The 14,638-nt window shown below is 45.6% G+C and overlaps 1 protein-coding gene across 3 annotated transcripts in view; it reads left to right on the top strand.

The window, feature by feature from the left end:
- Positions 1-6,621, top strand: part of Mdn1 (midasin AAA ATPase 1) — a 129,761-nt gene extending 123,140 nt beyond the window's left edge. For all 3 annotated transcript variants that reach the window (XM_087897210.1, XM_087897209.1, XM_087897208.1), the window contains 5 exons: positions 2,271-2,344; positions 2,834-2,948; positions 3,704-3,767; positions 4,645-4,787; positions 5,388-6,621. In XM_087897210.1, coding sequence (XP_087753336.1) covers positions 2,271-2,344; positions 2,834-2,948; positions 3,704-3,767; positions 4,645-4,787; positions 5,388-5,576 — 585 coding nt within the window. In that variant the 3' untranslated portion in view covers positions 5,577-6,621. The remainder of the gene's footprint in view (positions 1-2,270; positions 2,345-2,833; positions 2,949-3,703; positions 3,768-4,644; positions 4,788-5,387) is intronic.
- The last annotated feature ends 8,017 nt before the right edge of the window (positions 6,622-14,638 follow it).

Raw genomic sequence — 14,638 nt, 5'->3', positions numbered from 1 at the left:
GTGCTCTCAGCACCTCAGCTGCTCTTGTGGCTTGAGAGCCTGGCTGTCGATACAGTGCAAAAATCTGTGGCCTGTAGAATATTACCCCACACCTCTGAGTCTGGTCCCCATCCCACCTCACCAGAACTTGGGGCAGCTCGTCAGTTTATACTTTCTGGGAAAAAATGAGGATTATAACAGTCCCTACCTCAGTGATGAAGATTAGATGTGTATTTAAAGTACTCAGTGTAATGCATTTTTAATTAATTTGCTCTAAAACTGTGCTGTCGTTCATGTGGGTGGTGATAAGATTTCTCATTTTTTGCTTTTTAGTTTTCTTACAGTTCTGTGTGGTCTTTATATCTAGGCTCTGTGTTGGTTGACTTGGGAATGTAGAAGATAAAGGGATTCTTCTTTAAGTTAATTCTGACCCAAAAATTGAAAAGTAAAGAAATGGAGGGTTTGTTTTTAAAACTAAGTCTGTGTTCCCTTCATTCATTCCCTTGTCCTTTATCTGTAAACTATTTACAGGCTTGTTTAAAGACAGATACTTGATCAGAGGAATGAAAACCTTAACCATTTGTTTCATTTACAAAGGCTAATTAGCTATATTGGCCAGTTTATCATCTCTCATGTCTTTTTAAAGTTCTGTCTGTCAGCGTATACAACTTTGTAATTGAGTGTTTTGAATTTGAAATCTCTTTGCATTTGCTGCAGATGAGCTATTAAATGTTAAAATGGGCAGTATCCAGAGAAGGCAGTGGGTTGACCATTCTTAGCTATTCCACACCCCACATTCTGAGAGGAAGCATTGTGGACACTGATGTGGAAATGTGGCCATTGTGTGCTCCTACACCAGCCAAGCTGCATGGGAGTGCAGGAGGGAGCGCGGTGAAGACCACGGGAATGCTCAGCGGTGCCTAAGAAAACTATATTCTCTTTAACCTACTCGCACCTGAAATTTAGAACCCACAAATGGGCATTTCCTCCAAGCAGTTATGAATGCTCCTCCCCATTTTTGAGGCAGAGTTTCTTTGTGTATCAGCTCTGGCTGTCCTAGAACTTGTTCTATGACCAGGCTGTGCTGGCCTCAAACCCAGATATTCACCTGCCTGTGCACCTCCCCCCCAGTGCTGGTGATTAAAGGTGTGCACCACCACCACCTCCCAGCTCTAGTAACCATTTTTAATAAATAAAAATTTTCTTCTTATGCTTTATTTCATGGTGAGCTAGATTTTTACTTTCTTTATATAGACAGGAATATTATTTTCAAAATATAAACCATTTTGTTTCAAGGGATTTCAGTTTATCTGGCTGACTTGATACTTATAGTTTCTTTGGGTTTGTCTTTAAACTACATAGGAACTTGGAGCAGTGAAGCACAAAAGAAAAACACTAAGCACAATTTTTTCCCTCCCATTCAGGTGGAAACAAAGAAATGTAAATAGGAAATTTTGAGGGTCTTCAGATCACTTGAAAAATGCAAGATACCCCTTCCTTTTCAGTTTTCCGTTTTCAAAACCCATTCTTCCCCAGCATTCTGAGATGTTGTGTCACTTTCCGGGGGTCTTGGCAGGGCTCATTTTCTCTGCCTGTTAAAGAATTAAGAGGAAGGAAAAATCTCAAGGGCAACAGATGGCAGCAGAGAAATCTCAGGCATCACATACAAAATCAGCAGTTGAGGGATGGTGTCGCCTGGGCATGAGGAAACGTGTACACAGCGGACACACAGAAAAGACATCTAGAGAGCAGGGTAGGACTCAGCCGAAAGACCCTGGTGATAACATTTCCAGCTCAGTTCTATAGTCAGACTATATACATGAGAATGAATTAAAACTGTTTTTAGTTACATGTGAAAGATTTTATGAACCTGGCAGTGGTGGTGCACACCTTTAATCCCAGCTCTCAATACTTGGGAGGCAGAGGCAAGTTCAAGGCCTCTGGCCTTGAAGTCACAGAGCAAGTTCCAGGACAGGCTCCAAAGCTATACAAAGCAACCCTGTCTGGGGGGCAGGGAGGATTTTATGTAGTCTCTGCTGTGGAAAGAAAGAAAATTTGCATTTATGAAACATTTCTCGGTAGTCTCCCAAACAAACCATTCCTATCAGTGTGGTGCATTGAAGTTGAAGCATCTACAATACAGAGGAGAGTCTGAGGGGGTTGTATGACATTTCGGGAGTGTTGTCCACCTGCTTGCCATACAAAAAAAAAAAAAATAACTTTTTGTGACATCTTTAAGCAAACTGGTTTAAAGGAGATTTGATGCCTCAACTCTCTCTTCTTCTTCATAGCTTGCGTTTGAGTCTCTGGCTGTGATTGGTAATGCTCTAACCCTCCTGGAAGTGGGTCAGATTGCTGTGTGCAGGTAATGTTGCCTTTTAAAGCCTTTTAAAATTTTTATGTATATGGGTGTTTGCCTTTTTGTATAGCTTAGCTGTGCATCACATGCATGCAATATTCTTGGAAGCCAGAAGAGGCGAATTCCCTGAACTGAATTTACAGGCAGTTGTGGTGGTAGGAGCAAACCTGGGTCTCCTGAAATGAAAGAGGTGCTCTTTAACCTCTTGGCTTAACCCCTGAGCCATCTCTTTATCCCTAATATCACCTTTGGGCTTTTTTGAGAAAGGGTTTCTTGTCCTGGCTGTCCTTGAATTCGCTTTGTTGACTAGGCTGGCCTCGAACTCAGGAGATCTTCCTGTCTCTGCTTCCCGAGTGCTGGGATTAAAGATGTGTGCCACCACCACCCAGCTCTAACGTTGCCTTTTAATCCCAGTGGGGAAATCTGTTTCTAGCCTTTATTGATTTGATCACATGACTGGGGAAAAATCATTTTGTGTCTGGTTTTCTTTTCAAGCTTTGGAGAATCAGTAAGGCTGCTGCACCCTTTCCACGAGCAGTTCGGGGACTCTGCTGGGCCTCAGGTTCTGCGGCTCTGCAGGTTCCAGCAGAGGAAGACGAAGATCGCTCAGGTATTCTCGGGAAGTCAGTATTTGTTTGCATGCATCTAAAGCTGGGGCATGGAGAGATGGCTCAGCAGTTAGAAGGACTGGTTAGAGGTCCTTGGTTGAATTCGTAGCAACTACATGTTGGCCTACAACCATCTATAGTGGGATCTGATAGTGGGTGTAAATGCAGATAGAGCACTCATAGTTTTGTTTTTGTTTTTGTTTTTTTAAATCTAAAGCTGATGTTAAAAGACTCCAATTTTTAGAAACCCCCATTTGCCCTCTGGATTTAGAACAGGTAGTATGGCAATCCACAATCTGTATGCTGCCAGAACTGTTTCCTTGGCATCCTTTAGCCTCAGTCCTCAAAGATGATTGATGTTAGCACAGTTTAGCAGTTTGAAACGTTTGAAAAACAGAGTTCTTGCCCAGTGTTGCCCAGTCTCTCTCCATTAAGATAAAATGATGGGGAGTAAAGGTAGGGCTTCCAAAGATGAAACATAGTCCTTGTTCTCAGTCTGCCTTCTATTTTGCTCAACAGGTTTATTTTCTTGCTTTTCTTGAAAGAAGGAAACTGTTGGCTTTTCCTATTTTCATCACCTTTCTCCCTTTGGAGTGTTTTAGGGCACTGGTAGTGACTAGCAAGTGACAGTCTTGTCTGTACGAAGCACGCCGGTGCTTGGTGGAAAGTGCTGCACAGTACGGAGACAGACTGTGTCAGACGCCATGGGAGCTCTGGTAGGAAGGGTGTGGCAGTAATCTGTGCTGCTTCTGTTTAGTTTCTAGAGTCTGCAGCCAAAATGTTTGCAGCTGCCCAGAAGCTGTCCCAGAACGTCAGTCCAGGTGAGCCACCGTCTTCCCCTTTGCTAACAAATGGCCGCTCTCATCTCTCTGCCCATCACCGTCTTTTTTGTTTTTAATTGGTGTGTGTATGTGTTCCGTGCATGTGTGTAGATGCATATGTGTGTGCAAGCACAGATTGTACACAACTTCCAGGTTGACATTGGAAGTCTTCCTTTATCACGCTGTTTGTCCGTTTGTTTGTTTGAGAAAGGGTCTTTCACTGAACCGGGAGTTCCCAGTGAGACTGGATGTCAGACCCTAGGCTTCTTCCTGTCTCCCTAGCTCCAGCATTGGGATTACAGGCGTGCATTGTCACACCTGACTTTGATGTGGGTGCTGGGAACCCTAAGTCAGGTCCATGCTTGCATAGCATCATTTATCATTTTACCAACTGAGCCATCTCCTGAGTCCCTCCAACCCCAACGCCCCCATCACCATATATATATATATTCTCTATAGGAAAAAAAAATGAACTCAATGAGAATTATTTAGCCAAGCAGTGGTGGCACATGCCTTTAATCCCAGGGATTCAGAGACAAGCAGATCTTTGTGAGTTCGAGGCCAGCCTGATCTACAGAGTGAGTTCTAGTACAGCCAGGAGAACTATACAGAGAAACCCTATCTTTACAAAAGAAAAAAGAAAAATTCAATCGCTTCCCGGTTGAAGTTGATCTAAATTTGACCCTCCTGGAGCACTAATAGAAGAGTCTGCAGTACTGATCAGCTGAGTGTCTAACTTGTCTGATTCTAGGCCTCTCGTGTGTGTGCAGAATGTGGCCGTTCCCAGGTATCTGTGTGCTCTGTGGACCTGCAGATGGTTTTCAGTTGTTTAATGGGCTTCCCTTTTCCCTTCCTCCTCTAATTGTGGCTTCTACAGAGATTGCACAGCTACTCCTCATAGTTTCCGATGGACGAGGCCTTTTCCTCGAAGGCAAAGATAGAGTCCTAGCGGCAGTCCAAGCTGCCCAGAATGCCAACATCTTCGTCATTTTTGTTGTGTTGGATAATCCCAATTCACGGGTGAGTGCTCGCCAAAAGCCGTGGTTCTGCAGATAAAGGGGTCCTTGAGCTTGCTCTGGAGTATGGCTGTGGCTCTGTCATCCGAGGGGCTGGTGCTTTGTACACTTTTCTTCATTCAGCCTCACACAGTGCAGAGCATCCTTTGCAATACTGAGAAAAATAGGTCATTAGTAGGAGAGCAGAGGTTCACAAACTCCAAAGCCTCCTCTGGGGTATAGTTTCCCTCTGTATGAAAGTGTGGTACTTGTCAAAGTGGGCCCTGAGCTCTTTTAAGTAGAGACCAGCCTTTCCCGTAGCATCCCAGCAGCTGGCAGACTTGGTCTGAAGACGCATGTAGCTCCTGGCCAGCAAGGAGAGTGGGATGTCTCCGTGGAGCATGGAGACACCGCTGCAGGGAATGCGGTTTCTTAGTTCTTCCTCTTCCTTGAACCGCTCCTTGTCCTAGAAGGGGAACGCAGAAAGAGCTGCCTTCCTCATAAATGCTTTAGACATTTCTCTTATATAGGAATAAAAGTTTGTCAACTAGCGAGGTCACCAGTGAACTAGTCAAAGATCTGATTAATTTTTTCCTATTTCTTCCCAAATGTCTTTTGTTAACAGGATTCTATCTTGGACATTAAAGTACCAATATTTAAAGGACCCGGAGAGATGCCCGAAATCCGATCTTACATGGAAGAGTTCCCATTTCCATTTTACATCATTCTTCGAGATGTGAATGCACTTCCTGAGACCCTCAGTGATGCCCTGAGGCAGTGGTTTGAGCTGGTGACAGCATCTGACCACTCATAGGGCAGAAACAGTTTGTAGTGAGCTGCGTGATCACAGCATACAGCATCTTCCCCCAGTGCTCCCTTTGGACAACTGTTTGTGAACTCTGTGCTCTGATACTACTTCACCTTGGATCTGATTTTTTTTTTTTAATGTATCCAGCAGTTATTTAAAAAAAAAAATTGCACTATACGTTTGTATTTACAATGTAGCGGAGCTCTTGACCTCCTGCTGTGCTGAGCACAGAAGGCTCCCAAGTGGTGTCAGAGCTCATGACTAGGGAGCAGCTAAAGGTCACACTACCCCAGTCCAGCCACCTGTTTTCCTCTGGCAGTGATCTCAAACCCCTTCTTGAGGAAATGCTTCCAGGGGCATGGGACTGCATTCTCTGCAGGTCCCTTGGAGGAAGGTCGCTGCCTTAAGCTTACAGGTAGAGCCACTTGATTGGGCCTTCTGTCCTGCGTATAAAGCAGGGATCACAGCAGGGATGTCTTCAGCAAAGATGATCATAGAATTGTACAAAATCGCAGCAGCTGTTTGTGCCCTTCACAGCGGCTGCGTGGGAGACTATGCAATAATGGGAAGGCGACTGCCATAGCCCCTTGCTGTAGTTTATTTCTTTAGCCACCCCTCCCCACTGTTAAGAGGAAGAGCTATCCCTGTACTGCTTTCAAGCTACCCTGAGCCAGTCTCACTGTGGAGAGGAGTAAAAGAGCCGTATCCACAAGAGCCAAACAGCTCTGTCTTCCCCTCACTCACACAGAACACAGTCGTGTTGGGTTTCGTTTGTTGTGGGGTGGGGGCAGTTTTCCTTGGCCAGAGAGCAGTGTTTGAATACTTGAAATCATGTTCTGTGTTCTATTTAACTGTTGTTTGTAGGCGGTGTGCTGTGCGTCCGTCTCCGTGTCTTTGTGCAGTGTGCTCACCTTATGTGCTGGTGTCACAGACAGATGCTTTACCGCTTAGCCAAGTGTCCTGAAGCATGTACTTAAAGCTAGGTTATTTTTTATTCGAAAATGCTATGCAGCTTATATTCTAGAAACTATTAAAAGTTACTCTGATCGTTTTTTTTTTTACTTTTATTGGTTCTTTGAGGATTTCACATTATGCATCCCAAATCCCAATCTTGCCATCTCCCTGCCCCCCCGTTGTTCCCTCCGCCTTTGCAACCCCCCTCCAAAAATAATTAATAATAATAATAAAACAAGCAAAGAAAAAAAAGAGGAGACCCTTGTGGAAACTGTGATGTGCCCCAGTGAGTCACAGTTCCCCTGGAGCCATCCATCTTCACTGCAAGTGTTCATTGCCATGAGTCATCTGGTTTAAGGCACCAGATCAGTGGTTTCTGTTTCACCATCAATAAAGGGCTTTCACTGGGGCTCCTCTTGGATACCCGTTGTCCTGTGTTGTGGAGAGCCTTCTGATTTGGATCTGTAGATTCCTCCCCTTCACATGTTTATAGATGAGGTGGGGTTGGGGTCGACCGACTCACAGCTCTGGTTCCTGGCCTGAGTGTCACTGGCTTGGTCAGCCTGCCAGCTCTCCTTCGTTGTCAGCACCAAAGCGAACTCCAGCACTGCCTTAGCCAGCCCAGCCAGGGCACCTGCGGTGAGAAGTGGGTCAGGTCTGGCTCACCCACACACAGCAACCAGGCCAGCTCCACCGCCTTGCCCAGGCACGGTGCAGTGCCCTCTCTTCAGTTGCTATAAGAGGCATAGGAGGTGGGCTGGGTCGCCTGCACCTTCGCCAACAGGATCAGCTCTAGTGTACTGCCCAGGTTCCCACGTGCTTCAGCCAGTGAGGGAAAGGGCTAGTTCTCCAACTCTCGTCCTCACGGGGCCAGTTCTTTGCCTGCTGTGGGTAGCAAGGTATTGGGGGGCAGATGGGGATGGGTATCGGCTCTCCTGACAACAGGGTCAGCTCTAGTGTGCTGCCCAGGGAAGGTGCATGCCCATGGTGAAGGGTAAGGGGAGATTTCCTGCTACAGTATCCAGCAAGGGGCAGGGCCGGATACTCTGATCATTCTTAATGGAGTATGAGGAAATAGGACGGCAGTTTAAAGAGTGGGAATTGATCGTCTCTGCCAATCAGATCATGCTAGCCCACAGACTTCTAGCTTCATCTGGTAGTGTTTAGGCCTCACTGTTTCCGTGGTCTGTAAGCTGCTGCATGCAGGCTTTGCAGCAGAGGGAAAGGGTAAGTTGGTGGGACCACATGTGGTCTAAAAATTCTGCCTAATGACGTAACTCTTCACTCATGTTGCATTGACCACAGTTCTGATCAGCATGTCTAGCTGAGGAGGGGCCTCCCAAATCATGCCTGCGTGGAATGGTTTCTTTGCCCATAGGGTGGCTCCTGGGATTTGGGACAGAATCCTCATGAGCAGGTGCCATTTCCACTTGGGTTGGCATGGCAAAGGGAATGGTGAGCTTTTAGTCTCCCTCCTATCCCCAGCTACCTGGTCTGGGGGTCAAGTGCCACACTCTGCACCTTGTCATCATCTAATCCGGGTAACTTTCCCGTCCCCACAGCCTGGAAGAGGGGTGCGGTGGTGCAGCACACACTTTGAATCTCGGCCCTTGAGAGGCAGAGGCTGGTAGGTCTGAGTTCCCGGATTACATAGTATCAAAAGCCAGTAAAACTATTAAAGTACAGCGGGCTGATTGTTGGTGTTCTTGAGTAGTCATGGATCACGGTGGCAAGACATTGTGTAAGGTCAATCTGTGACACGTACATGTACGAGGTTAATCAGTATAATTGAAGAGACCACCAAGTATCATCCCTTGCTAACTGACAGGGTCTGACTCTATTCAGATATCTGCTGGAGCTACGCTTGAATAACAGGCTTTAAATACACTACTATATTCAAATCTAGTGTATTTGAAATATGCCATGGTCAATACTGTACTATAGTCAAATACACTGTATTCAAATGGTATATTCACACATATTGTTCTTTTTATGTTGTTTCCTTTTATTTCCAAGACAGGGTTTCTCTGTATATCAGTCCCGGAATTTGTTCTGTAGACCAGGCTGGCCTCAACTCACTGAGATCCGCCCGCCTCTGCCTCCCAAATGCTGGAATTAAAGGTGTGCGCCACCACTGCCCAGCACACATACCATTCTTTCTCAGCATTGTCTGTCTGTCTGCATAGCATTACATAGCCCATAGTGAAGTACTACCTGTGCCTCTCCTTTATACATTATACTCCAAATCCTGGCTAGTCATCTGTCAAGCGTAACTTCTTCTCTTGGCCTCTGATTGTACTGCAGTTGGAGCTCCTTTAACTTCCAGCCTGACATCCCAACCAATTGTGTCTTTGCATATTCCACTGCTTGCTACTTGTGACATTCACGTAGGCCTTCTCCAGCTAAAAACCCCTAAGTAGAGTGCAATGTGGAGTAGAGCACACCTTTAATCCCAGCACAGCGGGCGGATCTCTGAGTTCTCGGACAGCCAAATCTACATAGTGAGCTGCTGTCTCAAAAAAAGAACCCCCCTTCAGAGCCCTATTAGAATGCCAGGCCAGTTTCTTGCCTTGCCTGGCTCACCTGTCCCTTCCCTCCCCACCACTGGTAACAGCAAACCAGAGTTGCGGCAATGTGCAGGCGTTCCGTGTTGTCTGGAATCCTTACCGAAGTGACTGAAGTAATGCTATCTTGCCCATTCAACAGTCGCACCTACTTAGCAGTACACTGAGGAATTTCCATGCCTCTGACCAAAATACCTGCTTAATGTATAGCCAAAACAAGTGTCGCCTGGTTCCCTTGACAGCAATGACCATAATATTAACAGATTTTGTCGTTAGAAGCATTGTACCCTGTGGGGGTGGGGACTGAAGACATTCCATGCCTCGCACTGAGTCCATAGAGGTCCGGAATGACTGCTTGTACTCCTGGACGCCAAAACAGATTGAGTACTGTTCTGAGTTAAGTTCGTGTACCAAATCCAGTTCTAGTTGGGACAACTGGGGAGCCTTATAGGCTGAGAAGGACAGGCTTCATGCTATATTGGGACTCCGACAGAGGACCTGGGATTCTGATTCTGCCTTCTGTGCGTGGGAGACCTGACTTTTGAATGGCTGGCTGGCCAAACTTGTGTGAGTGGCAGGATGCATGGATTCTGGACAGATTTCTGCCCAGAGGGTAGCATTTTTGTTATTAGCCTCTCTGTCTTGTCTGTTTTTTGGTTCTGTCCAAGGGACAAGAGAGCTGTTTTGTTCTCCAAGCTCACTCTGACTTAGTGGTGACCAGAAGTCAATCCGGGGTACATGCTTCACCTTTTAGGGAGAGATCCACTGCCATTGCCTTCCTTGTTACCTGAGTTGTGCTAATTCCTTTCAGGGATTATGTTGACAGTTCTGGGAAACTGGCTTCTGATTCCATTTGTCTTTTGTCTGATGACTGCCCAGCTTCCTCTTTCCCTTCCCAGGCTCCAAGTCTCTCCTCACTGGGCCCCTCCTTCCCATCCTTTTCTTCCTCTGCTTCTCCCAGCTCTCCACCCCTCAGTCTGATTCCCTCATCCCCAGCATTCAACTCCCACACACAGTCTTGCTGAGAGTCAAACCCAGTCAGTTAAGCTCCTGCTGTGTGGATTGGGTTCACCCACCAGTAAAGTCTCACTGGCTGTGCCCTTGGGACTCTCTTGCCCTATGTCTGTGTTCTGCCTTTACTTCTGCACCACCAAGTCTGCTTTGTTTATACATTTCAGATTCATAGAAACAAATAAGTATCTTTTGGATGTTATACACACACACAGCACAAATAATAAAAGCCCAGAGTCAGATATTGGGGTTCAGTCTGAAAACCAGAAAAGCAAAGCAGTCAAGCCATTAAAGAAGCTTTACTTCTAGCGAGGCTGGGCAACCGCAGACTAAGCAGACAAAGCCTCTCTCTCCTCCCATTTTATATTCCCTCTGCTGGGATTAAAGCGGTGTGACTCTCAAGTACTAGGATTAAAGGGGTGAGGCACAAACATCGGGACTTGTTTCTGCACTGATCTTGTGTAGCCCATGGTGGCCATGAACTCACAGAGATCCATCTACCTTGGTCTTGCAAATCCTGGGGTTAAAGGTGTGTGCCACCACTGCCTGACCTCTAATGGCTTAGCTTTGACCTTCTGATCTTTAGGCAAGCTTTATTAAAACATAAATAAAATATCACTATATGTATATGTATAACTTCATATGCTGTTTTAAATCACAGAAAGCAGTCTCCGAGATGGGATTTGTCCTGTCTATTCCAAACTGAAACTGGCTCCCTCGCTGGCAAGCGGGGCGGGGGCTTTGTGCACATAAAAGCATCTAAGAGGTTAAAAGATGTCTGTAACTGCAGGTGGCTTAGCTCTCTGTGTGCTGTCTTAGTTATAAAAACATCTCCCCCCCCCAATTCAAGGTCAATGTCTCTGAAGCTTTTGCTGAAATGCAAATCTTCAGGATCTATAAGACCATGGCAGGGGGGTGGGGGTAAAAAGCTATGAAAAAGTGTGCTTAGAACCCGTAGCAGGAAAGGCTGACAGTTAAAAGTCTGTGTGCAGGTAACCTTAATTTGCTAAATATGCCACGTCCTTGTCACTGTTCTATTACTATGAAGAGACACCATGACCAAGGCAGTTTCTGAAAAGAAAGCATTTAATTGGGGGCCTCGCTTACAGTCTCAGAAGTTTAGCCCACGATCATCTTGGCAGGGAGCAGCGTGGTACCCAGCTGACCTGGTGCTGGAGAAGTAGCTGAGAGCTACTTCCTGATGACCTGCAGGCAGCATAGACAGAGCTGGGTCTGTCTAGCATGGGCTTCTGAAACTTCACAGCCCACCCCCAGTGACTAAGCAGTCACATATATGAGCTTATGGGGGCCAGTTTTTGTTCTTGCTTTTGTTTGCTTGTTTTTCGAGACATGGTTTCTCTGTGTAGCCCTGGCTGCCCTAGAACTAGCTCTGTAGATCAGGCTGGCCTCCACTCATAGAGACTAGCCTGCCTATTGTTTCCTGAGTCTGTCTGTCTGTCTGTCTGTCTGTCTCTCTCTCTCTCTCTCTCTGTGTGTGTGTGTGTGTGTAGGGGGGTAGTCAAAGCCATCTTATGGGGTCCATTCTTATTCAAACCACCACATTCCATTTATGTAACTTGGTTCAACTCTTAAAGGAAATGAAATTTCAAACAACAACAAAATAGCCAGTTATTGTAGCACACACCTTTGACCCAGTGATTGGGGAGACAGAAACAGGTGGATCTCTTTGAGTTCAAGATCAGTCTGGTCTACAAAAAGAGTTCCAGGACAGCTAGGACTATTACACAGAGAAACAGTGTCTTAAAAAATCAAAACCAAAACAGGATAGACAAGAAAAAAATAGTAATGAGGGTAATAAAATGTGAGGTGATATTTGAATTAAAAGGGGCCAAAAGAAAATAGTTTGGATAAGGATGGGTTTTATATGATAAAATTAGATTTTATGATTTAGTAAAATATATTAAATTTACAATACTCTTGAATGGCAGGACATTCCCAGGCTTAAGTAGGTTCCTTAGGTGTATCATAGACCCCATCAGAGGATGGCATGCTAGCCTTATTACAGGATAAGGAATCATGGGAAATAAGACTTGCCAGAAGTGTGTTGCTCCTGTCTCCAGCTGTGTGGGCCAGACCAGGAAAGCCTCCTTAGCTATAAGATGAATTACTCCTAACGTCTCATATGACAGGGAGATGAGTTCTTTTACCCATATCCTAAATGTCTGAAACAACAGAGGTAAATTACGCTGCACTCAGTGTCTCCCGAACTAACACAGTGCAGTGAACAGGGGAGCCATGTACGGAAACCTGCCACCTGACCGGTATGGGACCTGCGCGCTAGTTCAGGTGGCCATGCCCTTTATCCTGGCTTCAAATTCTCATTCCAAGGCTGAGAGTAATTACTTGATTCTGTATAAAGTTCCCAAGAGAGTTTTAAATAATGTTAAACACTGTGCCGCAGAACTGGTCAGCACGCCAGGCTAACCTATATGGACACCCATCTAAACACTGAGACAAGTGTCATCCTGTGGATCTGTGACACCCCTTTGGACTTCTGGTAATATTGGCCATGTTTCCTATGGGACTAACCCCAATGATTGTATCTAAAAATAATAGCTTTGCAAAAAAAAATTATTGAGTTATTCCTAACTATGTGTCCAAATAATAGTTGGCCCTTACAAATGATACTAGGAACTAGTCCTTGCCTTTTGTAGAAATTGAAGTCTTAGGACTGATCTAATGAAAGCTCAACAAGGTCAGCTGGACTGGGACTGAACGAGCATGTGATCAAACCGGAGTCTCTGAATGTGACTGACAGTGAGGGCGGACTGAGAAGCCAATGATAATGACACCGGATTTTGATTCTACTGCATGGACTGGCTTTTTGGGAGCCTAGTCTGTTTGGATGCATACCTTCCTAGACCTGGATGAAGGGGGGAGAGCTTTGGACTTCCCACAGGGCAGGGCACCCTGACTTCTCTTAGGACTGGAGAGGGAGGGGAAGTGGGGGGAGTGGGAGGGAAATGGGAGGATGGGAGGAGGTGGAAATTTCAAATAAATAAATAAATGAAAAAAATGAAGGCTTAAAAGTAACTAAAAGAAATGAGGAATGAGGTGTCTAGGGTGGTGCTTTCACTCTGACTCCATTTGTGTCTGCTCAAGAACTTGCTCAGAGGGGGCTGGAGAGATGGCTCTGCGGTTAAGAGCATTGCCTTCCAAAGGCCTCTTCCAAAGGTCCTGAGTTCAATTCCCAGCAACCACATGGTGGCTCACAACCATCTGTAATGAGGTCTGGTGCCCTCTTCTGGCCTGTAGGCACACATGTAGACAGAATATTGTATACATAACAAATAAATAAATAAAAGAACTTCCTCAGTTCCTTAGCCCCCTTGAACAGTCACATTCACTTTGGTGGCATGGTCAGGGCATAGCTCAGATACATAACCTAAATATCTGCTGGATGTATCGTCACAACAAGTGTTACCAGGTTCTCCTTGATAATGATGTCATTGTGGTTTTTGTCTTTAAAAATCCTGAGCTTTGGCACCGGGAGTTTATTTGGGGCAAGAACCTACCCTCAGCCAACTTAGTGACACTGCATTGACCTTCCAAGTTTTCCTATCCAAAATATAAATCTTTGCGACAGGAAATACATGTCCATATGCCAATGCTGCCTGTGGATAGCATAAATTGTTTGTAGAGAAAAAGAATGTACAAATACTTGTTCTCCATGCCTGATTCATAGGCCCAGCACTAGCTCAGAATTCCAACAAATATCTCCAGGTGATGTGGAGAAAAACAGCTCAGTGCCTTCCCAAGGGACAGAGAGAATAAGAATAAAATATTCTAATAAGAAATTACTATATCTGCCAGACACCTGGTAAGGCAAACGGGTCAGGAAAACACTCTGACCTTGACCTGACCCCAAGACAAGGGCCAAGGACTTGTAATCCCACCAATACCTCAGCTTGCCCCAGAATCAGGCCACAAAACCCCATCAATCCTAAACCATCCCGGAATGCCCACCCCCAAGAAGTCCTATATAACCTGTGTTCTGTTTAGAGGCAGCTGCCCTCCTGAATATTTGCCTCCCAGTAAATCTCTTCAGTGAGACTTGTGCAGTGTGACAATTGCACCCTGAGCAGAGGCCATCAGGAACAACTTTCGAGGGAGCCAGGGTGGAACTTTAGCACTTTAATGGGAAACTTTCCCCCTAGCAGAGCAGAGCTGTGACCCTTTGCCGGACCTGAGCAGAGCTGTGGAACTCTGCTGGCCAGAGCAGAGTTGTTACACTTGCCCTCTGGAAACCTTTCCCAGAGCAGAGCTGCAAAGCTTACAGTGACTTTGTGGTATCCTTGGCTCCCAACTGCCAGGATACTTTTCCATCCGAGCTCCAAAACTCACAGCACCCCCACTTCTGCTCCCCCTCAAAGCGAAATTTACACATACTACTAGTCCAAGATTAAAACAAGCCTGAACAGATTCAGACCCTAAAAGACTCTGTGGTCAAAAAGATTACCACCATGGCCAGGGAAAGTTATGAATTATTTAATAAATGACCTTGAATTTTTAGCCTAG

Source organism: Myodes glareolus, chromosome 16 (genome assembly GCF_982192425.1).
Source record: "Myodes glareolus chromosome 16, mMyoGla1.1, whole genome shotgun sequence".
Lineage (NCBI taxonomy): Eukaryota > Metazoa > Chordata > Mammalia > Rodentia > Cricetidae > Myodes > Myodes glareolus.
This window is presented reverse-complemented; position numbering and strand designations above follow the sequence as displayed.